We start from the raw sequence: 25,778 nt of genomic DNA, 5'->3' as shown, positions 1-25,778 counted from the left end.
ATTCCTGAGTGCAGAGCCAGGAGGAACCCTGAGCATCGCTGGGTGTGGACCCTCACCCCTAAAAAAAGAAGAAAAATAAAGAAAAACACAGAATGCTGGGGATCAAACCCAGGGCAAGCACCCTACCGACCATAATAGCGCTCTAGTCCCATAGTTCCTGATTTCCAAACTTAAGCTACAAAAGCCAGGAGTTAGCTCAGGGGTGGAGGAAGGGGTACACACCACACATGTGGGAGGGCCCGGCTTAGATCCCAGCCCGACATGGCCTCTGACCACCCCTGTGCTCATACACCCAAGAAGCCCCATGAATAATAAAATACGAGCTAAAGTCAGACATACAGATCAACAGAATAGGATCATATTCTGGATTAAATCCAGATGGCCGACTGATGGGGATGGGGTGTAACTGCCACATTTGGCAGTGCTCAGGGATGCCTGGCTCTGTGCTCAGGGGCTACCGACCATGTGGTAGGTTGGGGATCGAAATGGGGGTAAGAGGAAGACCATCAAGTTACCTACAGCAAACTATATTAGCGTCTGTATTTCCAGTGCTCGGGAGTGCACCAACCCCCGCCCGCGACCAGGAGGGTTTCAGTTTGGATTCTGGGTAATCGGCAATCTGTGAATCATTAATTAAATTGCAATTGGACAAATGAATCATCTGTGAATCATTAATTCAGTTTTTCAAACAGGGAGACTCTGAGGTAGAGCCTATGTTTCATCTTCTGAATCCAACATGTGATGCAAAAAAAAAAAAAGAGGTGCATATCTGTGTCACAGTTTATTAAAGCTTATTGAAGCATAGGTAATAAATTTAACAGTCTACAGTGATCCAGTTCATATTTATAAGTAATCAACTTTAATTGCATGATTTACAACAGTTGAGGGGTTTTTGCTTTCTATTTTTACATCTTACAGTAAGTGTGTCTGTGTCGGATGGGGCATTGTAAGGTAGAAGCAGCATGCAAGAAGAACCTTAAGAACATTTTCCATGTTAAAATTGTTTCACTGGGGGGGCTGGAGCGATAGCACAGCGGGTAGGGCGTTTACCTTGCATGGGACCGACCCGGGTTCGATTCCCAGCACCCCATATGGTCTCCTGAGCACCGCCAGGGGTAATTCCTCAGTGCAGAGCCAGGTGTAACCAAAAAAAAAAAAAAACATTTAAACTTGTTTCACTGGAATTGCTTCTTACCCTCTTTTTTACTTTTTTCCTTTTAGAAAAAAAATAATGAAAAAATTCTAGAAACAGAACCACAATAAATCAATTTGGCAGCTGCCTCATATATTTAGAAAAAGTCTTGTTTCCTCTGTCACACTGTAGAACTGTCGTCCCATTGTTCATCAATTTGCTCTAGCGGGCACCAGTAGCATCTTCATTGTGAGACTTGTTACTGTTTTTGGCATATCAAATACACCACCGGTAGTAGCTTGCCAGGCTATGCCAACTGTCTGAGTGTAGCCCTCAAAAACAAAATAAAGTCAGGTATACCAGGAAAATAGATAATTACAAACCAACATATATTTGTATTTACACTGAGTTCTAGAGAAGAGGGAAGGAAAATTCCCTGTGAAGTTCATGCATGGTTCCTACTTTTCTTCTCTCAATTTCTTATTGTTGAATCCACACCTACTTTTTTCTCTAAATTAAAAAAAATGTCTTAAAATCCCAGAAGGGAGGGGCCCGAGTGATAGTATATGGGCAGTGCGCTTGCCTTGCACACGGTTTGACCCCTGGCAGCCCATGAGCACCACCAGGAGTGATTCTTGAGTGCGGAGCCAGGAGTAACCCCTGAGCATAGCCCCTGCCCCTGCCACCCAAAACAGAAGTCCATAGGAGTTGTTTCACTGTACATGTACAAATGATTTTAATACTTGGAGGTCTTATGCTGAGATAGACTTATGGAATAGAAAATTTACTGGATGGGGCCGGAGCGATAGCACAGCGGGTAGGGCGTTTGCCTTGCACGCGGCTGACCCGGGTTCGATCCCTGGCATCCCATATGGTCCCCCAAGCACTGCCAGGAGTAATTCCTGAGTGCAAAGCCAGGAGGAACCTCTGAGCATCGCTGGGTGTGACCCAAAAAGCAAAAAAAAAAAAAAATTTACTGGAGCATGAAAGTTGACATGAGGGGAGGAAAGGGGATTTATTTTTCTTTTTATTATTTAAGTTTAAAAGAATAAACATCTTTGTACCCAGAGATAAAAACTGGTATTTTAATATATATTTGTATTAAAGAATGTAATTTTAAAGTAAATTAACCCTTTTTTTGGGCCAAGGCAATAGTACAGTGGGTAGGGTGTTTGCCTTGCACTCTGCTGACCTGGGTTCAATCCCCAGCATCCCATATGGTCCCCCATGCACCACCAGGAGTAATTCCCTAGCGCAGAGCCAGGAGTAACTCACGGGCATTGCTAGGTATGACTCAAAAAGTTAAAAAAAACAAACCAAAAAAACCCAAATAAAGTAAATTAACCCCTTTTGTTCTCTGGTTTTAGAAATATTTTTAAAACAATTTTTCTTAAATTTTTAATAAAGTGATGAAAATAGGGAAAAAAGGGGCTGGAGCGATAGCACAACGGGTAGGGCGTTTGCCTTGCACGTGGCCGACCTGGGTTCAATCCCCGGCATCCCATATGGTCCCCCAAGCACTGCCAGGAGTAATTCCTGAGTGCAAAGCCAGGAGGAACCCCTGAGCATCGCTGGGTGTGACCCAAAAAGCAAAAAAAAAAAAAAAAAAAGGGAAAAAATGCCAACCATCCGCACCAGTAAATATGTAACTATGAATATTACATATTTTAATTAACTAAAAAAAAAACCTTTTGGAGGTGAAAGGCAGGAACATGTGGTTGGCGTCACAGACCTCAGCCTCCTCCCAGTGCACGCTTGAACCACACACACAAGGAAAAAAAAAAGGTTGGCAGGAACCAGCCATAACAAAAGTAAATTCTTTGTATCCTATCATGCCTCAGGTTCATCTTGCATGTTTGCTTTAACCACAAACAGGCTACTGCAGTTCTTATGTGTTGCAAGGAAAACTGTCATTGAGACTAAAAAGATTCAAAAAATAGTTTTCAGTACAAAAAGTTTTGTTAAGAGAAAATATATATATTTCTTTGCTCCCAAAATACTACAAGGTGTCTCTAGTGTATGTCTAGTGTACTCTGTGAGAGGATTGGATTCAAATCCGAGTTCTCGGTGCCGAGTCCCAGGCCCGTGGCACTCGCACCATGGAGGTTTGCCATGCGTGGATTGTTAGCAAGCTGGGAAAGCATCGAATTCTGGTCCGGGCTGGCAAAATGCCCTTGCTCCATGGGGTTGGCCTGGGCAGCTACCAGTCCGGGATGTGGTGAACTGATCTGAGGGGACACGTGGTGAGAAGGTTCAGGATGCATCCTCGGTGAAAGACTGGAGGGGGCGCGACTGAAACAGGAATGGATGTCCATCCCAGGGTCAAGGCCTGGCCCCAGTCCTCCTGCTGTACCATCTGCTGGTGTTTCAGATGTCTAGGAACTACTGTGGTTCATGTTCATCTGCTGTGCCAGGTGCCTCAGCTTACCCAGCGCGGCTGTATCTTCTACTGTGGCTGCTGGCCCAGGGGGCAGGACGCCTGCCTGCATGGGGTTCATGTTCTGCATGGCGGGATTGGAGTGGACACCCTGCTGACCTGGCGTGGCAGGTGCCTGCAGCCCAGGCTGGCCCTGGGGCATGCCCGGCTGCCCAGGGAGAGGCTGTGCATTAGAGTTGACATACTTGGCAGCCCGCTGCTTGATGAATGCAGCCAACAGCTGGGGGTTGGCGTGAAGCATACTGAGCACCTGCTGCTGCTGCTGCAGGGGAGAGCTGGGAGACCTCAGGACCCGCAGGAGCTCCCTCAGGGCCTGCTGAGACACAGTGACCGGCCTGAGAGGGCTCACGCCCGCCTGGCCCAGTCCCGGCTGGGGAGCCATGCTCAAAGGCTGGCCATGCTGGGCCATCATGGCCGGCCTTGGCATCCCAGACTGGACGGATGGGGTCTGAGGCGATCCTCCTTGGGCCCATGGCGGCTGCTGCTGCATGCCCGTGGGCCCCATCCTGGCCTCCAAATGCCCACCGGGCTGCACGGCCACTTCCACCCCTGCTGCTGGGGGCCCGGGAAGGGGTGGCTGCGCAGTCTCAGGGCCAGTTGGGGAGGTCACCTGGCTGTTGGGAGGGGTGGGCTGAGGCTGCGAGGGGGGCTGGGGCTGGGGTGTCTGCGGGGTGCTTGGCTGCTGACCCGTTGGCGTGGTTGGGGTGGCAGGAGTCGGGGAGGGCAGTCCCTGCTGCTGCCCCACCGCCCCAGTCCGCTGCATGCTGGCCATCCTGCGCCGGAGAATCTGGGCCTGCTGGCGTCGGTGCTGCAGCTGCTGCTGCAGGAGCTGTTGCTTGATGTTTAAGCAGAAGGACACGGGGCACTTGTTCTCCTGGCAGTGCTTGGCATGGTAGCAGCAGAGGGCGACGAGCTGTTTGCAGACGTGGCACCCGCCGTTGGTTTTCTGCTTGCAGCCCTTGGTGTGCTGAACTGCCCGTTTCATTTTCTTGCAGGATGGCAGGGAGCAGTTGGCATTGCGGCACTGGCAGGCGTGCATCAGGGACTCGATGCAGCGCAGGATGCTCAGGCGGTGCGAGTCTCCTGGGCTCTGCGTGGCCACGGCCTGCTGGTTGTTGGTCTCGTCATCTAGGCCTAGGCCGAGCTTCTCCATTTTGTGGTCGTGGATTTTACTGTTACAGCAGGTGATAAACAGGCCTTAACCCTGAGTGGCAGAAACACAAAGGCTGGTCAACCCTCAAGGTCTAAGACATCCCAATAGAACCGGCTTCCGTAATGCTTTCACTGGGCAGCAGCCATCTGCCCCCTTGTTCTAGAACTTGCCAAAGGACCCACTTCCCAGGAAGTCCTTGGGGATGATGTGTCACCATCCACACGGCTCACCCTGTTTGCCAACACTGCAAAAGTGCTGTCCTGACAAAGAGCAGGTGCCTGTGGTCCGGCCATTCAGGTGGAAGAACAAATTCGGCTAGCTGGGGCTGGAGCGATAGCACAGCGGGTAGGGCGTTTGCCTTGCACATGGCCGACCCGGGTTCGAAACCCAGCATCCCATATGGTCCCCTGAGCACCGCCAGGGGTGATTCCTGAGTGCATGAGCCAGGAGTGACCCCTGTGCATCGCCGGGTGTGACCCAAAAAGCAAAAAAAAAAAAAAAAAAATCTTTAAAAAAAATAAAAAACAAAAAACAAATTCGGCTAGCTGGTGCCTACTGGGCAGCCTAACTGCCACCTTCGGAGACCCACCATCAAGATGAATCCGCTGGGTGCTAATACACCTCCTTCTCCTATATCTACAACTGTCGATCCTAATTCCTCCCTCACAGGGGATTACTACTACTCTGTGTTCAGGGGTGCCGCCCACACCTTGTGGTGCTCTGTGGACCATTTGTGGTTCCTGAGAGCAAACTTGCATTGTCTGTGTGCAAGACAAATGCTCTACTCCCAGTACTACTGTTCTGGTCTTCCTACTAATCTTTTTTTTATCCTTTTGAGTAACGTCCGTCATAGAGTACACCCATGATTTATACCAAAACCTACAAAATTCAAGATCTTCCCAATGGCTATTATCGTTAACATTGTCACTTTTTGTTGCCTGAGCCTATGCCTCCTGAGATTGAAGGCAGGGCCTCACACATGAAGCACCTACTCCATGAGCCCCTAGGGTTAGGTGAGCTTAAATACTATCCCTCTGGCCCTGACTGCTGAGCAGTTACAAATGTAACACAGGATTTCAGAATTTCTAGGATGGTTGAAGTCAAAAGGATTATTAAGGGCTGGAGCCCAGTGGGTAGGGCTTTTGCCTTACATGCGGCAAAGCCTGGCAAGCTACCCATGGCGTATTCAATATGCCAAAAACAGTAACAAGTCTCACAATGGAGACGTTACCGGTGCCCGCTCGAGCAAATCGATGAGCAATGGGATGACAGTGACAGTGACAGATTTCCTTTAGGTGCAAAAAAAAAGTAATGGGAACAGAGTGATGGTACATGACACAGATGGTTGAGTATCCCTAAAAGAGTGCTCAATCTGTCATTCCCTAACCTCAGACAACCAGCTCCGCTGACACACCCATCACACCCCATTAAGTTGATGCACTCACCAAATCAAAGTGAATGAAATGAAAATCCAAGGACTGGAGAGATAATATGGAGGGTAGGGTGGTTGCCTTGCATGCTGCCAACCTGGGTTCAATCTCTGGCCCAGAATATCGTCTTTTGAGCTTGCCAGTAGTGACCTGAGCATAGAGCAAAGCCAAGCCCAGAGCACAAACATATGTGACCCCCCAAAAAAACAAATTTGAAAGTACTGCCACAGCGGAACTGATGCTGTAGGTTACATGAGCACTTCCGCCTCTCTCAGTCCCCAGAAACCACCTGCAACTGTCCTTTATCCCTGCAGGGCTCTGGCCACAAGGCCCATTCCCCACCTTCCGCCACAGCCCCTGAGCCCTCCAGGGACACCCCAAAGGCACCTGGCTCTGAACCACTGCTGACCAAGGAGTGGGGTGTCCCAGGGCTGAGCAGATGGGGGGAAGGTGGGCAGCTCCTCTGCCTCCGATAGTATTTTCTTGACTCTGGTTTACTTGACTCTTTCAAGTCGGAGATGCTCTCGCTGCCTGCACTACTATTGTAGCTCCAGAAGCTGTCATAGCTGCCCAAGAACTCCAAGTCATCTTCACCCTCTTCCTCTTACATTGGTTCCGAGGAGGGTGTGAGTCTGGGGGTAGATGGTGACACAAACAGGCAGAAGCAATCAGGGCTGACTTTGGCCCTGGGCAAGGAAGTCTTTCCTTCTCGGGGTCAGTGCTTTGGGATGGACAGAGTGACAAGCAGAATGAAACCCACCTTTGACAGATACTCAGACATTTCTCAACCTCAACTCAAGGGTCACTGTCACTATCATCCCGTTCCTCATCGATTTGTTTGAGCAGGCACCAGTAACTTCTCTCATTGTGAGACTTGTTACTGTTTCTGGCATATCGAATACACCATGGGTAGCTAACTCAAGGGTAGTTGAATAAGATAGTAAACATGTAGGGCTGGAGCGATAGCACAGCGGGGAGGGCATTTGCCTTGCACGCGGCCGACCCGGATTAGATTTCCAGCATCCCATATGGTCCCCTGAGCACCGCCAGGTGTAGTTCCTGAGTGCAGAGCCAGGAGTCAGGAGTGACCCCTGTGCATTGCCAGGTGTGACCCAAAAAGCAAAAAAGAAAAAAAGAAAACATGTCCCTCGAGGGTATGGTGCTGCCAGCAGGTCAACCTGTACCTGCAGGGGGAGTGCTTCAGCAGCCTGATGGTGTCTTCAGGCGCTTGCTTGCACACAGCCCACCCGGATTCAATTCCTGGTAACACATAAGATCCCCCAAGCACAGTCAAGAGTGATCCCTGAGCACAAAGCCAGGAGTAAGCCCTATGCACTCCTGGTTATGGCCCCAAACTTCCCCAATCTCCGGCCCCCCAAAAGGAACTCGGGTCAGTGCTTCACATTGTCATGCTCAGTAAATATCAGCATTATTACCAGCTAAAAGCACGGGCCCTGGGCCGCAGAGGAAGAACAGAGGCTATGCGTTGCCTGCTGCCCACCTGATTTCAGGCCCTGAGCATCACCAGACCAACGAATGGCTCTAGCGGGACTGACTTACGGATTCCCACCACAGTGGCCGACTTGGCACCAGCAGCTCCCCGCTCTCCCCTCCTCCCCCGCCCCCACACCAGGTCGCCCCTGGAAGTTCCCGGCAGCGGCCAGGGGCGCCCAGCTCTGCCCACAGCGGCCCCTGACAGCGCCGCAGGGGGCGGGGCGGTGCCGTCCTCACTCCCCGACCCCCCAGTTTCTATGTACGTCTCTGGCTGCCAAGGTGCCAGGAGGGAGGCCGAGTCCAAAGACCAGGTGCCCAGCTGCCAGACGCCTGCGGGGGGTGGGGGGGCTACGGACCTGGTGGGGAGACAGACACGGGGGTGAGGGTGGGGGCGGGGGCGAACCTGGGAGCTTTCTGGAAGCGCCTCGCAGCTGCGACCCCTCCCTGACCGCGGCGGCGCCGACCAGGACGTGCGAACAGTGACCGGGGCCGTGGACAGCCGCGCCCGAGGGGCTCGCGCGGTCACCCGCAGCCCCCCGCCCCGGCCCGCGGGGACACGCCCCACACCCCTCCCCAGCGCTCCCGGGCCCGAGACAAAGGCCTCCCGGGCGCTGTCCGACCCCGACGGGAGCCTGTCACCCCGAAACGCCTCGCGGTGCCGCCCCCACCCGCGCCCCCACAGGGTCGCGGGGGATGAGAAGACTCTGGGGGCTGCCTCTGCCGCCGCAAGGGGCCCTCTCGCTCTCACCTCCACGCCGGGGCCTCCTCCCTCAGAGCGGATACAACTTCCTCAAACTTGGGGTGCAGGAAGCAAGGATGCGGTCGCGGCTCTGGCAGGGCGCGCTCATTGGCTGCCTGCCGGGGGCGCGGGCCAATCACGTCTGCGGAAAGCGCTGCGCCCGTCCTCCGGGTCAACGTCGCACGCGGCTGTGGGACTCGCAGCTGGCCGAGGGGCTCGCTGGACGCTGTGGGTTGGGCTTTTCCTCGCGACTGGTTAAGGTATGGCCCTGTCCCCTCACCCCCACTTTCCAATAAAAGCGAAGCACCGCGGGCCGGAGCCATAGTACAGCGGTGAAGGTGCCCGTTGGGCCCATCCCGAACATTTTTTTTTTTTTTTTTGCTTTTTGGGTCACACCCAGCGATGCTCAGGGGTTCCTCCTGGCTTTGCACTCAGGAATTACTCCTGGCGGTGCTTGGAGGACCATATGGGATGCCGAAGATCGAACCCTGGTCGGCCGCGTGCAAGGCAAATGCCCTCCCCGCTGTGCTATCGCTCCAGCCCTACATGTTTACTATCTTATTCAACTACCCTTGAGTTAGCTACCCATGGTGTATTCGATATGCCAAAAACAGTAACAAGTCTCACAATGCCCTACCCACTGTGCTATCGCTCCGGCCCCCCATCCCCAACATTTAATATAGTCGGTCCCTGGAACTGACCGAAAAGAAATCAGAGTCCCATCTTCCTTCCTTTTTTTTTTTTTTTTTTTTGCTTTTTGCGTCACACCCAGCGATGCACAGGGGTCACTCCTGGCTCTGCACTCAGGAATTACCCCGGGGTATCGAACCTGGGTCAGCCGCCTGCAAGGCAAACGTCCTGCCCGCTATGCTATCGCTCCAGCCCCAAAGTCCCATCTTCCTATTCGTATCTCAGCGCCCACGCCATCAGCTGTATAACATGAAAAGAAATAAAAAGCGAGCAGGCTGTTTAATAGCGTGTCAAGCAGAGGCGTGGAAGTGGTGTTCTTTGGGGGAAGGAAAGGAGTTAGGATCTCAATGATGAACTGTTAATGGAAGTTGAAATGGCCGTTAATAAGGAATTCAGTTGAAACATCCTGGTAAATGGGTTGCTTAGCAACCGTGGCAGCCTCAAAACTGAGTGCCCCCACTTCCTTCTAGCTCAGAGCTCCTGACTCTGGGTCTCCTGGTGCAGCAAACTTCCTTATTAGACTGGGTGAGGCCACACCGTATACACAGATTTATAGACTTTTTATTCTTACTGGAATCACTGGAATCACCCTGAGATTACAAAGATAATTTGTAATCCTGAAACCAGGATTTGGTTTCATTTTAATGTTCCAACACACTCCCTTTCAGAGGCTCTTCTTGCACACTTGTCCCTCCTCTGGGCCCTTTTTTTCTCCTTCTCTATGGGCTCACTCTCAAAAGCAACACAAATCTGCTTATGTGTCGCTGACACAAATTATCTGTGAATCAATGTTATCAAACAGGGAGGCTGTGAGCTAGAGCCTTTTGTTTCATCTTTTTTTTGCTTTTTGGGTCACACCCGGCAATGCACAGGGGTTGCTCCTGGCTCTGCACTCAGGAATTACCCCTGGCGGTGCTTAGGGGACCATATGGGATGCTGGGAATCGAACCCGGGTTGGCCGTGTGCAAGGCAAACGCCCTACCCGCTGTGCTATCGCTCTAGCCCCTTGTTTCATCTTCTGAAGCCAACATGTGATACAAAAAAACAATGAAAGAGGCATGTAGCTGTCTCACAGTTTATTAAATTTTATTGAAGCATAGGTAAATCAAATTTAGCATTCTCTACAATGATCATGTTCATATTTACACGTAATCAACTTTAATTGCATGATTTACAATAGTTGACGGTTTTTGCTTTCTATTTTCACATTTTACAGATTGTGTGTGTTTGTAGGGTGGAGGCAGAGTAAGAAAGATGCAAGCATGCAAAGAAGAAACCCCAAGGACATTTTGAACGTTAAAATTGTTTCACTGAACTATTTCTTACCCTCTACTTATATTTTCCTTTTAGAATTAAAAATAACGGAAAAATTCTTTCAAGAAACAGAAAGCCACAATATATAATACATATATTTAGCAGCTGCCTCCGTATATTTAAAAAAAGTCATAATTCTCTCTACATATACAAGTTTTATGCTCAACACTTACAGAAAATTTTCTGGAGCACAAAAGCTGATGTGAAGGGAAGGGAACTGTTTTTTGCCCTCTTTTAACTGTAAAATGAACATCTTTGCACCCAGAAAAAAAATTTTAACATATATATGTATGTGTGTATATATGTATATATACATATATGTATAGAGAGAGAGAGAGAGAGAAAGAGAATTTTTTTTTTCTTTTTTGGGTCACACCTGGCAATGCATAGGGGTTACTCCTGGCTTTGCACTCAAGAATTACTTACCTGGCAGTGCTCAGATCATATGGGATGCTGGAAATCGAACCCAGGTCGGCCGTGTGCAAGGCAAACGCCATACCCACTGTGCTATCGGTCCAGCCCCTATATAAAATGTAATTTTAAGTAACATTAACCCCTTTGTCTTCTGGTTTTATAAACTCTTTTTAATTCTTACGTAAAGTGAAGAAATAGGGAAAAATGTCAACCATCCACACCAGTAGATATGTAACTATTAATATGACATATATTCATTAATTAAAAAAATATTAGAGGTGCAAGACAGGAGCAAGGTGGTGCCACAGACCTCAGCCTCTCCCAGTGCACACTTGAATCACACACAAAGAAAAAAAAGGAACCAGTCATACAAAGATAAATTCTTTGTATTCCGTCATGCCTCAGGGTCATCTTGCATGTTTGCTTTAACCACAAACAGGCTACTGCAGTTCTTTTTTTTTTTTTGCTTTTTTGGGTCACACCCAGCGATGCTCAGGGGTTATTCCGGCTTTGCACTCAGGAATTACTCCTGGCGGTGCTTGGGGGACCATATGGGATGCCGGGGATAGAACCCAGGTCGGCCGCGTGCAAGGCAAACGCCCTACCCACTGTGCTATCGCTCCGGCCCCCAACTACTGCAGTTCTTACATGCTGCAAGGAAACAGTCACTTAGGATAAGAAAGATTCAAAAATTGTTTTCAGTACACAGTCTTGTTAAAGAGAAATAACTGTTTGGTCCCCAAATACTATGACGTGTCTCTAGTGTATGTCTAGCGTACTCTGTGAGAAGCTTGGATTCAAGTCTGAGTTCTCGGTGCCGAGTCCCAGGTCCGTAGCACTCGCACCATGGAGGTTTGCCATGCATGGATTGTTAGCAAGCTGGGAAAGCATCGAATTCTGGTCCGGGCTGGCAAAATGCCCTTGTTCCATGGGGTTGGCCTGGGCAGCGACCAGTCCGGGATGTGGTGAACTGGTCTGTGGGGACACGTGGTGAGAAGGTTCAGGATGCATCCTCAGGGAAGGGCTGGGAGGGAGGGGTCTGCTGGAAGGGGTTTCAGTTGGCCATCCCAGTGCTCCCCCACCCCCCCACCCCCCCGGAGTATCCGCTGGAGTCAATGGACGTCTCGGAACCGCGAAGGCATGGCGCCGTGGTTCATGTTCATCTGCTGCGCCTGGGGGCTTAGCCCGCCCAGCGGCGGCTGCAGCTGCTGCTGCCGCCTCTGCGGCGCCAGGCCTGCTGGGGGGCGCCTGCCTGAATGGGGTTCACGTTCTGCGCGGCGGGATTGTTGCGGACATCCTGCTGACCTGGCCTGGCAAGAGGCTGCTGCCCAGGCTGGCCCTGGGGCATGCCCGGCTGCCCAGGGACGGGCTGTGCGTTAGCGCGGGCACACGTGGCAGACCGGTTCTTGATGAACGCACACAACAGCATGGGGTTGGCGTGAAGCATACTGAGCACCTGCTGCTGCTGCAGGGGAGAGCTGGGAGACCTCAGGACCCGCAGGAGCTCCCTCAGGGCCTGCTGAGACACAGTGACCGGCCTGAGAGGGCTCACGCCCGCCTGGCCCAGTCCCGGCTGGGGAGCCATGTTCAAAGGCTGGCCATGCTGGGCCATCATGGCCGGCCCTGGCATCCCAGACTGGACAGGTGGGGCCTGAGGTGATCCTCCTTGGGCCCATGGCGGCTGCTGCTGCATGCCCGTGGGCCCCATCCTGGCCTCCAAATGCCCACCGGGCTGCACGGCCACTTCCACCCCTGCTGCTGGGGGCCCGGGAAGGGGTGGCTGCGCAGTCTCAGGGCCAGTTGGGGGGATCACCTGGCTGTTGGGAGGGGTGGGCTGAGGCTGCGAGGGGGGCTGGGGTGCCTGTGGGGCGGCAGCAGTCGGGGAGGGCAGGCCCTGCTGCTGGGACGCTGCTCCGGCCCACTGCATGCTGGCCATCCTGCGCCGGAGCAGCTGTGCCCGCTGGAGCCGCTCCAGCAGCTGCTGCCGCCGGAGCTTTTGCTTGATGTTTAAGCAGAAGGGCATGGGGCACTTGTTCTCCTGGCACTGCTTGGCATGGTAGCAGCAGAGGGCGATGAGCTGCTTGCAGATGGGGCACCCGCCGTTGTTCTTCTGCCTGCAATCCTGGGTGTGTCGCATGACCCGCTTCATCTTCTGGCAGGACGGCAGCGAGCAGCTGGCGTTGTGGCACTGGCAGGCGTGCACCAGGGACTCGATGCAGCGCTGGATGCTCAGGTGGTGCAAGTCTCCTGGGCTCTGCGCGGCCACGGCCTGCTGGTTGTTGCTCTCTTCCTCTTGGCCGGCGCCGACCTTCTCCATTTTGTGGTCGTGGTTTTTACGCTACAGCAGGTGATACACAGGCCCTAGTCCTGAGGAGCAGAAACACAAGGGGTGTGGCCAACCCTCAAGGTCTAAGTCATTCAAAGAGAATCAACTTCTGTAGTGCTCGAACTTGAATGGTGGGCACCCACCCATCCCTCATTCTAGAACTTGCCAAAGGGACTGGCTTCCCAGAAAGTCTCTGGGGTCGATGTCTCACCATCCACATGGCTGACCGTTTGCCAAAACTGAAAAGGTGCTGCTCTGACAAAGAGCAGGTGCCTGTGATCTGACCACTCAGGGGAAAGGTACAATGCCAGTTAGCTGGTGCCTGTCGAATTGCCAACTGCTGAAAGCCACCATCCTGATGAATCTGCTGGGTGCCAATACACCTCATTTTCCTTAAATTATAATCTTAGACCCTAATTCCTTTCAAACTGCTGATTAGTTGTTCTTTTTTTTTTGGGGGGACGGGTTGCCACCTACACCTCGTGGTATTAGGGGACCATATGTGGTGCCCAAGATCAAACCTACAATTGCTGCATGCAGGTCAAATATCTACCCCCAGTACTATTGCTCTGATACCTCTACTAATCAGGTAGGGCACTTGTCATGCACTTACCCAGGGTTAGATCCCTGGCATCCCATGTGGTTCCCCCAAAGTCAGCAAGAGGGATCCCTGAGAGCCAGGATTAAGCGCTTAGCACCATGAGGTGTGGCCTCAAAACAATGAAGACTCACAACGAATCTCAGAAGAGGGCCGGAACTGTAGTACAGTGGGTAGGGCGTTTGCCTTGCACTCGGTCAACCCGGGTTTGAGTCCAAGCCCAACATATGGTCCCCTGAGCACCGCCAGGAGTAATTCTGAGTGCATGAGCCAGGAGTAACCCCTGTGTTTTGCCGGATGTGACCCAAAAATCAAAAAAAAAAAAAATCTCAGAAAAGAACATCACGCTGCAGAGATGTCTCCCCACCCCATGCCAGTCTGATTTCATCTGGGGACCTTAGAGGGGGGCAGATGTGTCCATCCTATGCCCCAAAAGAACACCAGGAACCACAGATCTCCAAAACTTAATTGCCACCATGATCATGGCCGACCTTCACAGGGGTTGCCCCAAGCCCCCCAGATATGAGATTTAATCTGCTAAAAACTCAGTTATTTGGGACTTGTGACTGAAAACTCCAGGCTCCTTAGGAGTCAGGAACGGGTCCTTCCTCCAATCTCCCTGTGCTTCCGGTTTCCTGGCAGTCATGCCCACGAACCATCTCTCAGCATCATTGAAGTGCATTAATGGCCACGATCCAGAGACTCACAAATGAATCTTGAAAGAGAGCAACATGATTCAGAGGTGCCTCTGGACCCCAAAATCACGATCCAACGTGTTAGTGATCTCTAATATGGGGCTTAATGGCTCCATGATGAGATATAACAATTTTCACACACTTTCCTTTAAGGAAATATTTTTTGATCATTTATATTTATTCATAACAAGCAATACAAAATAAATTACTTAGCATCTGCCTTTGGGGCAGGCTTGGGAGGTGGTGGTAAAATTCAAAATAATGGAGGTGGGAAACTGTAATGATAGTGGGACTGGTGTTGAAATATTGAATGTAATCAATTACTGTGAACAACTCTGAAAAACAAAAATAAACCCAACACTGATAATAACACTGGAGCCGAAGAGACAGTACAGCAGGTAGGCTGCTTCCCTTGCATGTGACCGATCTGGGTTTGATCTCCATCATCCCGTATGGTCGCCCGAGTCCACCAGGAGTGATCCAGGAGGGCTGGCTCCATGGGATGCATACATGTGCTGCACATGGAAAGCCCAGGTTTCACCCCAGTGCCCCACACACCCCAAGCTCTTCCTGGAGTGACCCCCAAGCACAGAGCTGGGAGTAGCCCTGAGCAGAACCTGAGTGACTCCAAAACCAAACCAAACCCTGGGAAGGCCCAAGCTTGAGTCTAGTGGGTCTAGAGCGGGCAGATGCTACCTGTAGCTTGTTACAAAGCTTCCGAGGGGCTGGGGGAAGCTCAGAGGGTGGGTGCGAGTCCTGCTTATGAAGGCCTGAGTTCAATCCCTGCTACCCTATGGGCCAGAGCGCCTCTGGGGATGGCCCTGGTGGCCACCAACTGGGCCCAGACAGAACTGCAATATCAGGCCAGGTGTCAGCAGATACAGTCTCTGAGCACTGTTTGGGCAGTACCCAAATAAAGTCTCTCACTTGATCAGACTGATGTCCAGCCTGGATAGAGAACCCCTGAATTCGATGGTCTCTAATGGTCCAGCTAGTTGTAATGTTCTGAGATTCTAAGAAAACACTTGGCAGACAGAAGGGGGAAAATGAAAGGCGAGAAAGGGAGGGAGAGGATGAATCGAAGGACGAATCAGCAGGGCCGGAGAGCCCAGGGCTTGAGGCACCTGCCTTGCACTCACCTGGCCCCTTTGCTCCCTGGAGGCACCAAAGAGCCCTGAGCCCAGCCAGGAGCCAGTGCTGAGCCCCACAGGGGCCTGGAAGGAAAGCAGCCACACAGGAGCAGATTCAGCAGGAGTGGAGCACTCTGTACAGAGCCAAAATGAGAAGCAAGATGAAACACTCCTTTTGAAGACACAAGGATGATCAGACATTTCTCAGCTGCCACTCAAGTATAGATGAACAGATAGAAAACATGCACCACGGGGCCAAAGAGTCAGTCCACCAGCTCAGGCTCTTGCCTTGAATGCGGCGAAACCAGGTTTGACCCTAGCCCCCACATGACTGCCTGAGCCCACCAGGAGTGATCTCTGAGTGCAGAGCCTTGAGGAAGCCCTGAGCACAGCTGGGTGTGGCCCAAAAACCTGACAAGAAAACATGCATTAGGAATTCACCCAGCTGCTAAGTGATACAGTTTTAGCATGACTGAAGCAGAATATAATCCTGTGACCTGATGTCCCAGGAGGCATTCACTTGAAATGAGCAGCAGAGGCTGCAACAGGAGAAAAGGTGTTTGCCCTCAGTGCAGCCAAGCCCGATTCAATCCCTAGTACCACACAGGGTTCCCCAAACACATCAAGGGGACCTGAACAATCCACTCAACACCCAGCCACGCATTTTCCCTGAGGACGACTGGGTGTGGCGACCCCAAACCAAAACAGAAATTTGGGGCCAGAGAGATAATTCAGGACTATGGCACTTGCTTGCATTCCTGGTTATGGCCCCAAATTTCCCTTTCTTTTTTTTTTTTTTTGCTTTTTGGGGTCACACCTGGCGATGCACAGGGGTCTCTCCTGGCTCTGCACTCAGGAATTACCCCTGGCCGTGCTCAGGGGACCATATGGGATGCTGAGAATCAAACCCAGGTCGGCTGCGTGCAAGGCAAACACCCTCCCCGCTGTGCTATCGCTCCAGCCCCCCCCCCCCAAACTTCCCTTTCGACCGCACCCAGAAAGGATCTTGGGCCGGTGCCTCACATATAGTCTGTGGTCGGCAAATGTCAACATTATTACCAGCTACAAGCATGGGCTCTGGGCTGGAGAGAGGAACAACGGGTAGGAGAGCGGTGCTGCCCACCGTGCTTAATGCCCCGAGCATCACCAGATCAACAGGAGGCCTCGCACCCTGGCCCTAGCGGGAGTCGTTCATAAATTACCAGGACAGCCGATGGCGTTGGCACCAGCAGCTCCCCGCTCTCCCCTCCTCCCCCGCCCCCACACCAGGTCGCCCCTGGAAGTTCCCGGCAGCGGCCAGGGGCGCCCAGCTCTGCCCACAGCGGCCCCTGACAGCGCCGCAGGGGGCGGGGCGGCGCCGTCCTCACTCCCCGACCCCCCAGTTTCTATGTGCGTCTCTGGCTGCCAAGGTGCCAGGAGGGAGGCCGAGTCCGAAGACCAGGTGCCCAGCTGCCAGACGCCTGCGGGGTTTGGGGGGGTACGGACCTGGTGGGGAGACAGACACGGGGGTGGGGGCGGGGGCGAACCTGGGAGCTTTCTGGAAGCGCCTCGCAGCTGCGACCCCTCCCTGACCGCGGCGGCGCCGACCAGGACGTGCGAACAGTGGCCGGGGCCGTGGACAGCCGCGCCCGAGGGGCTCGCGCGGTCACCCGCAGCCCCCCGCCCCGGCCCGCGGGGACACGCCCCACACCCCTCCCCAGCGCGCCCAGGCCCGAGACAAAGGCCTCCCGGGCGCTGTCGGACCCCGACTGGAGCCTGTCACCCCGAAACGCCTCGCGGTGCCGCCCCCACCCGCGCCCCCACAGGGAAGCGAACAGCGACGCCGACCCCCGCCGCCAGGCTCCGTTCCGTTACCCTCAGTTTCTCCATCCTCGTCCCTCCCCCCGCCAACCCCAGGCAGCGCCCGGAGACCAAGGAAGGGTCGCGGGGGATGAAAATACTCTCGGGGCTGCCTCTGCCGCAGCCAGGAGCCCTCTCGCTCTCACCTCCACGGCCGAGGCCTCCTCCCTCAGAACTGATACAATTTCTACATCGTCACCAAGTGCAAGAAGCCGTGATGGCGGCTGGTAGCTGACAGGGCGCGCTCATTGGCTGCCTGCTGGAGGCGCGGGCCAATCACGCTGGAGGAAAGCGATCGCGCTGGTGCTGCGCCCGCCCTCCTCGCCTTCGCTGGGAGACCCGGATGCCGCGGGCGGTTGTGGAACTTGCAGTTCGTCGAGAGGTGCGGGTGGCCGTTACCTGTGACCCGTTAAAGTGTGGCCCTAACCCGGGCCCCACTACCCAGTAAAAGCAAAGCACCAAGGGTCGGAGCTATAGTATAGCGTGAAGGGCGATGCCTTGTGCGCGTGTGACTGAGGTTCAGTCCCCGACATAACCAGGAATAATTCCTTAGTTGGGGAGCGCCACCTGAGCATCACTGGGTGTTACTCAAATTATGAAAAGAAAGAAAAAAAGCACAAGAGGGAAAAGAAAGAAAAAGGCACAAGAGGTGGAGAGACAGTACACGTGTTGTATCCTTTGATCCAAATTTAATCCCTAGTGCCACTTGGTCCTCTGAGCCCTGCTACAAACAACCCCAGCACAGACCCAGTAGCCCCAGGGTACCTATCTCCAAGTGTGACCCCAAACCCCAAAACAATAACAGAAAGACAGTATAGGGGCCGGAGCGATAGCACAGCGGGTAGGGCGTTTGCCTTGCACGCGGCCGACCCGGGTTCAAATCCCAGCATCCCATATGGTCCCCTGAGCACCGCCAGGAGTAATTTTTGAGTGCAAAGCCAGGAGTAACCCCTGTGCATCGCCGGGTGTGACCCAAAAAGCAAAAAAAAAAAAAAAAAGACAGTATAGTGGTTAATGCACTTGCCTTTCAATGCGGTGGTTTGGTTCCAAGCCCCTGCCCAGTGTCTGAGCCCTACCCCTGAGCACAGAGCAGGAAATTAACCCTGAGCATCTCCAGGTATTATCCCAACTGCCCACAATAACACGCACTCTCAAAAAAAAATTACAAGACCAAATTAGAGTCCCATCTTCTATGTCATATCTCAGTGCATCAGATATCACTATGTCACTGTCATCCCATTGTACATGGATTTCCTCGAGTGGGCACCAGTAACGTCTCCCTTCGTCCCTGTCGCGTGCTAGTGTAACCCAATGGTGTATTGGGGGTTCTTTCAGGGTCAGGGGAATGAGGATCATCATTGTTACTGTTTTTGCCATATCGAGTACTCCACGGGTAGCCAGGCTCTGCCATGGGGGATTATCAGATATACGAAAGAATAAGAAGTGAGCAATCTGTTTCATAGCCTGTCAAGCACAGAGAGTTGAAGTAGCATTCTTTGGGGGAAGGAGAGAAGAGCTTCTTCTCCTTGTAATTTTTTTTGAGAGTGTTATTGTGGGCAGTTCCAGTCTTATGACTGGAACTGTAAATGGAAGTTGAAGTGGCAGTTATTGAGGAATTCAGTTGAAACATTCTGTTAAATGGGTTGCTAAGCAACTGTGGCCACCCAGAATGTGCAGTGTGTCCCCAGTAGTGTCTAGCTCAGAGCTTCTCACTCTGTGGTCTCCAGGTGTAGCAAGCGTCCTCTTTTTGACTGGGAGGGCCCATACAGCTACACAGAGACTCACAGACTTTTTATTCTTAATGAAATTGCCCTGAGATGACAGAGATACAAAGTTGCTCAGGATTTGGTTTCAGTCAAACAATGTTCCAACACCATCCCTTTCAGAGGTTGTTCTTGAGAGATGTCCCTCCTCTGGGCTCTTGGTCTCTCCTTCCCTATGGGATCATTTTCAAAAGAAACACAATGTGTGGGGCTGGAGCAATAGCACAGCAGGTAGGGCGTTTGCCTTGTACTGTCCCAGCATCCCATATGGTCCCCTGAGCACTGCCAGGAGTAATTCCTGAATGCAGAGCCAGGAGGAACCTCTGTGCATCGCCAGGTGTGACCCCCCAAAAAAAAAACACAACAAGAAACACAAGTGTGGTCCTGTGTCACCAACTCCAAACAAATAGATGCCTGAGTTCAGTTCTGTGACATGGTAAAAGGTAACACGGGATTGTTACTGTGCCATACAATCCACCAATTACTTGAAATATTGCTTCAAGTTCATGTCCATCTTCCCTGAGACAGAGCCAAACCTCATCTCCAGGGCTTTGAGGAGTCTGCAGAGGGCTTCCTTCCTCGAACACTGTCCGTTCTCTCCCCCCCTTGCCGTTCCTGCCTTTCTGCAGATAGTCTCCCCTTTTGCAGGACTCCCCGCTTCTCTGTGGATGCACAGATTCTGGTGTTCTCCAGTGCTCAGGTTCTGCCCAGGATTTGCCCTTTCACTGTAAGTGATGCATCCACGCTCAGTGCTTCGAGGATCACTGATGTCCCAAACTGCAGTTCTTGTTTGCGCTCCAAGCTCCTCTCATGTACCATCGCTACAAAGCCAACAAACAAGCCTGAACCTCTAGTGTTTGCTAATGACAGGGCACAAGCAGCCATTTAGGAACCAACCAACCACAGGATCTCTCCCTCTCCATCCCTCAGATTCAATTCAGTAACCGATCCCTAGGACTCTCCAAACCTATGTGAAGTATTTTTACTTCCATTTGTTCCTGGAGCGATAGCACAGTGGGTAGAACATTTGCCTTGCATGTGGCCGACCCTGGTTCGATTCCTCCATCCCTCTTGGAGACCCCGGCCTGCATGGCAGCCTGGCAAGCTACCCATTGTGTATTTGATATGCCAAAAACAGTAAGAAGAAGTCTCACAATGGAGACATTACTGGTGCCCACTTGAGCAAGTTGATGAACAATGGGATGACAGTGCTACAGTACTGTGCTACCACCCCAAATCCAGACCATCATCCTTTCTCTAGATTCCAATGAAACCTCCGTGCTGGTCTCCTCTTTCATCCTAAGTCATGGGCTGGATCCAGGAGGATACCAGCAATTTGCCAGTTGTCTGCCCTGTTCCATACCTGATTACCCACATCTCTTATTATTCATTGTCACTGTATCACTGTCATCCCATTTTTCATCTATTTACTCTAGTGGGCGCCAGTAACGTCTCCATTCGTTCCATCCCTGAGATTTTAGCAGCCTCTCCTTACTCGAGTACTGTTATTATAATAATATATTATAACATAACATATGTTATAATATAACATATTATAATATAATAATATTATTATCGTAAAAATAATTTATTTTTGGTTTTCGTGCCACACTCGGCGATGCTCAGGTCCTTACTCCTGGCTCTTTGCTCAGGGATCACATGTAGAGTGGGACAGATAGAACTGGGTCCACCACGTGCAGGCAAAGGCCCTACCTTCCCACTCTCTCTGATCACTCACTCCGTTTGACCTGCCCCCAGTAATTTTATAAGACCCTTAAGAAAGACCGGGGGACTCCAGGTAAGATTAGAGTTATTGCTTCCAATAATTTTTGATGTCTCCACGGCTCTAAGTCCGGTGAATAGCGAGATGGCACAGGCACCCCTGGCATTGCAGTCTGATCCTGAGAAAAGGCAACCAACGCTCTCTGGCGTCCAAACAGGGCACGTGCCAACTCAGACCCCCGCGAGGCTGGGCGGCCCCAGTACGTCCCGTGGGCAACGGGCTCTGAGCCCCGGGGATGCCAGGGGCAGGGCGGAACGGGGAGGGGCGTGGGCGGACTCGACCCCAAGCCCCGCCCTCCCGCCCAACTCCTGGCAATGGGGGCGGGGCCTAGGGTCACGTGGCCCCGCGCCGCGCGCCCGTTCCCAGCGCCAACCGCCGGCCGCCCCGCCCCGCAGGCCGCCCCGCCCCCTGCGCACCCGGGCCCCGCCCCCCGTTGGAAGGCGGCAGCCCCGCGGGGCGAGCCCGACCCGAGCTGGCAGGGGTGCGGCGCGGGCTCGCCGGGGCTGCTGGGCAGCGGGCGCCGTGGGGGAGGGAGGCCCTGACGGGGCGTGGGGGCAGCCGGCGAGATCCGACGACCCTGAGCGGGGGCTGCGGGCGGCGGTACTGCCCCCGGCTTGGTGCCCAGCTCGGGGGGTGGAGCGACCCTGTCCTGGGGAGGGGCAGAGCCATTGGCGCGGTGCCGGCCGGGAGCGACGCTGTCGAAGGCGCCCGGCCTGTTTGCAACCGCAGGGCCGGGAGGAAACAGCAAAGGGGGGTGGGCGGACCGGGGCCGACTGCCAGGCGTCCACCCCGACTCCCGCCGCGGCGGTCAGCGGGAGGGGCCCGAGCGGCGAGAGGGACCTGGGACACGCGCCCTGCGCCCCCGGGCTGAGGCAGACGTGTCCTGGACCAGGTGTGGAAAGCGGGGACGGCTGCGACCCGCCCCGCCCCGGCTGCCTCCCCGCCGGCTGCCAGAACCGGGGAGACGTTTGACTTTGGGGACCCCTGAGCCGCTCTCCCCTCCCCGGTCCAAACGGCTGCGCTGCGCTGCCAACCCAGGGCAGTGCTGTGCAACGTGCGACGCACCATCGGTCCCCGCGTCACAATGTCTCACCGTTGATTACGGGCCAGTGCGTTTTATTAGCCGCCTCTGTTTAGTTCAGAGGCCAGGGAGAGCATTTCCTGCAGAAGGAGAGGGTGTTTCCGCCAAGTTCCTACAACCGAAGCATCCCTCTGAGCTGTTTTTAAAACCGTGCCTTGGCTGGTGAGCTGCGAGGTGGCCTGGGCACCCCCACCGCGGGAACCAGGATGCCAGCGACTCAGATGCCCAGGACCCAGTGGGAAATGATAGTTGTTGTATTATCGTTATTGTCTGTGGTGGTTTGAGCTGAACCAGCCCTGAGGGTCCTTCAGGCCAAGCCAAAACTCTGAAGTAGTTGGAGGGGGTTGGCAATTTTAAAAATTCTGTTTTGAGTTTCCTGAGTAGCTAGTGTTGTGAGGGCAGTGATGATTAATGACTTTTGTCTTTTGTATTGACAGAACCACCTGCTAGATAGATATTGGCACGACCATGAGAAATGGAAGTTGGGATTTTGGAGCAGCAGTTGGAGGGCAGGTAGCTTGTTTATAGAATACCGGCAGTTAATTTAGAGTGGGCCTTTTCCAGGTGGATGAGGCTGGCCACTTGGCAGGTGCTTCTGAGTGTCTGGACGTACATGGAGACTGTGGCACCTCTGGGACACGCATGTGCCCCGCAAATGCCCTTTGCCTCAGTCTCATGTAGGCCTGTGCTGTGTGTCTGTTCTGGTGGGCTAAATGACACCTTACAGCCTGATTTCCCAACCTTCAGCCCCAACGTTTTAATTATTTTTAAAAATTATTTAAAATTTTTTATTGGAATCACTGTGGATGAAAAAGTTAGACTTTTGTGATTTTCGCCCGTGTCCTTATGTCCTTTGTGAGTGTCCCGTTCCCTCCCCTGCCAGCCCATCCCAGCGACTGAAGCTCTGGTCTCCATTTTGTCACTGTTGGACATTTAGTGTTCCATTGGGAAGTTTCTTTATATCCGGGTCTGAGAGCGATTCTCCTGAGTTTGTTCCTCTCCTCTGATTAACTTCACTCAACACGATAGTCTCCAGATCCATCCGAGCTCAGGTAAGCGAATTCCTCGGACCTCTTGGTAATAGAGACTGAGTCCCAGGCCATCGGAGGCTTCAAGCGTGCCCGGGATTGAAGCCCAGCGCAAGGCCAGTGCCCTACCTGCTGGAGTGTCTCGTCGAACAACCAAGGTCAAGGATTAAAAAAATAATAATAATAAAAATTGGGGGCTGGAGTGATAGCACAGTAGGTAGTGCACTTGGCCCACCTGGGTTTGATTCCCAGCATCCCATATGGTCCCCCCGAGCACCGCCAGAGTAGTTCCTGAGTGCACGAGCCAGGAGTAACTCCCTGTGCATCATCTCACTGGGTGTGACCCAAGAAGCAAAAAAACAAAACAAAACAAGCAAAGCCTTACCGGCTATAGTATCACTCTGGCCCTCATCTTTATTCTATTGAATGGCAAGCTTTACTAATACCAGCACTGTTTTAATTTTGTTCTCTTTCCCTCTTGTCTTGGCATGCTTGATCAAAAAGAAGTACAGAGGCCAAAATGGTAGTACGAAGGTTCAGTACTGGCGCCAGACTCCAGTTCAGTCCCCAGCTCCCCAGCAGCACACATGGTTGGTTTCCCGAGAACCAGCAGCAGTAACCCCTGGGTATGGAGCCAGTGGTCCTTGAGCACTGTCAAATGTGGCAGTCCCACCCCCTTCCCCCAATCAGTTGGCCACAGGATTTAATTCTGGAATATGGATCCTATTCTATTGACCTATGTCTGCCCTGGCTTGTATTTTGTATTTTTTCTTTTTGGGTCACAGCCAGCGATGCACAGGGGTTCCTCCTGACTCTGCACTCAGGAGTTACCGCTGGCGGTGCTCAGGGGACCATATGGGATGCTGGGAATCTGTCGGAGTCCGGCTCCGGAATGAAGACCACTGACTCAGGGATGAAGCATTGACCAGCAGCTATCGAGGCTGAAGGCAAGGTTTATTCTCAAGCAAGCAGTTTTTATATTCTTAACATACATCTGCCCAGGCACATAGCCAAAAGATGTTCTCATGAGTTATACACCAAACAGACATATTTTGTGTTTGTCTCAGGATGTTCTCATTAAAAAATACCAAGTCAGATTATTCCCAAGGTTACTTAGAGCACGAGGAGTATGTACGTGCAGGATGTGTCCTGCTTATCTTGCTGGTAGGTTTTACCTTCAAGGCCCCTCTTTCAAGAGGCCCTCTGCACAGGACTCTCCCAAGCCCCCAGTGCAGGTCATACAAAGTTCATTGTCCCACGCTGGTCTCTAGTCTCTAGTCTATGTGCTCCAAGCAATCCCACTATAGGAATCGAACCTGGGTCGGCCACATGCAAGGCAAACGCCCTACCTGCTGTACCATCGCTCCAGCCCCCTGGCTTGTATTTTTTTTTATTATTATTATTTATGGGGCTTCTTGCATGCCTAGCACAGGTGTGGTCAGGGCTCATGCAGGCTGGGATCTAATCCGGGCTCTCACACATGTGTGGCCTGTACCCCTCCCACCAGTCTTGAGCTAACACCTGGTATTTTGTAGCTAATGTTTGAAAACCAGGAAGTATGGTAATAGAGTGGTATTATGGTCCATAGGATGCTTGCCTACATGTGGCTGACCATGCATGTAGTTGGTTAGAAACCTGGCAAAATGTTTTATGATAGGTCATTTATTTTGGTTTTTGGGTCACACACGGTGATGCTCAGGGATCACTCCTTCCGGTGCGTGGGGGACCCTGTGGGATGCTGATGATTGAATTCAGGTCAACTGTATCAAGATAAACGCCCCTACTTGCTGAACTATTGCTCCAGACCCTATCCCCAGCATTCTACATGGTGCCTTAAGCATCGCCAGGTAAAAATTCATTAGTACAGGGCAGGAGTTAACCCTGAGCATTGGCAAATATGAATTTGCCACCCAAATAGTCCGAACTTACTTTCTCAAGTTTGGCCAGGCAGACATAATAAAGGGGTTAAGGCTCCTGCCATGGACCCAGGCTTGATCCTTAGCACCATTGGGTGTGGCCCTTTTCCCCGGTAGCCCACCCCCAAAATAACCAATTTGCAGCCATCCTTTTGCCTCTGCAGTAAGAGGAAAGAATTTGGAGTTCAACTTGCACTGGTGGTGTGCCTAAGCGCCGTGAGCGCCTGAGCACGTCACTTCACCTGAGCTGTTTTCTGCATTATTTTTGAGTCATACCTTGTGGTGCTCAGGGCTTACTCCTGGGGTGCAGGGGACTGAATCCACGACAGGCCACCTCCCCACTATGCTCTCTCCAGCCACTGAGTATCAGAACTTGTCATAGCCTGTGTGATCCTCAGTTGGAAGTACTAGTAAACTCAGATTACTTGAATCCTGGAATTAACAAATCACTTATTTCAGATTTCAACCAATCCTTTCTGCATTTCCGTGTAACCTGTTTCAGTCACCAACACTCTAACAAGGAAGGTAGGTACTTGTCAATGACTGTCAAAAATGTCTTAGATCTGATCCTTTTTTTGTTGGGAGATGGGGCCACGCCAGGTTGTGCTGGGGGATCATTTGTGGCGGTGCTAGGCCTGGGACGGGGCCTCCCATTTGGAAAGCATGTGCTAACCCCAGAAGCTCTCCACCTGGTCCCAGAGCGGATCCCTCCAGGACTTGCTCATTCTCATTCCTGTGACTTGAGGTAAGAGGAAGACCATCAAGTTACCTACAGCAAACCATATTAGCGTCTGTATTTCCAGTGCTTGGGAGTGC

At 52.4% G+C, this 25,778-nt stretch overlaps 2 protein-coding genes across 3 annotated transcripts; both read right to left on the bottom strand.

The window, feature by feature from the left end:
- Window positions 1–838: 838 nt before the first annotated feature.
- Window positions 839–8,688, bottom strand: LOC129405516 (histone acetyltransferase p300-like). The gene is made up of 2 exons (XM_055141089.1): window positions 8,395–8,688; window positions 839–4,773 (listed from the first exon to the last, which is right to left on the bottom strand). The coding sequence occupies exon 2, from the start codon at window positions 4,720–4,722 to the stop codon at window positions 3,508–3,510; it is 1,215 nt and encodes a 404-aa protein (XP_054997064.1). The 5' UTR covers window positions 4,723–4,773; window positions 8,395–8,688; the 3' UTR covers window positions 839–3,507.
- Window positions 8,689–10,138: 1,450 nt separating this feature from the next.
- On the bottom strand, window positions 10,139–17,632 carry LOC129405517 (histone acetyltransferase p300-like). 2 transcript variants are annotated; one of them, XM_055141090.1, is made up of 3 exons: window positions 17,538–17,632; window positions 15,562–15,686; window positions 10,139–13,170 (listed from the first exon to the last, which is right to left on the bottom strand). In XM_055141090.1, the coding sequence occupies exon 3, from the start codon at window positions 13,118–13,120 to the stop codon at window positions 11,984–11,986; it is 1,137 nt and encodes a 378-aa protein (XP_054997065.1). In that variant the 5' UTR covers window positions 13,121–13,170; window positions 15,562–15,686; window positions 17,538–17,632; the 3' UTR covers window positions 10,139–11,983. The 2 variants fall into 2 exon arrangements, with proteins under 2 accessions (XP_054997065.1, XP_054997066.1); XM_055141091.1 differs by lacking the exon at window positions 17,538–17,632 and adding an exon at window positions 17,407–17,426.
- Window positions 17,633–25,778: the final 8,146 nt, after the last annotated feature.

Source organism: Sorex araneus, chromosome 6 (genome assembly GCF_027595985.1).
Source record: "Sorex araneus isolate mSorAra2 chromosome 6, mSorAra2.pri, whole genome shotgun sequence".
Taxonomy (NCBI): Eukaryota; Metazoa; Chordata; class Mammalia; order Eulipotyphla; family Soricidae; genus Sorex; species Sorex araneus.
The sequence above is the reverse complement of the archived record's forward strand: the minus strand, read 5'-3'. Positions and strand labels throughout refer to the sequence as shown.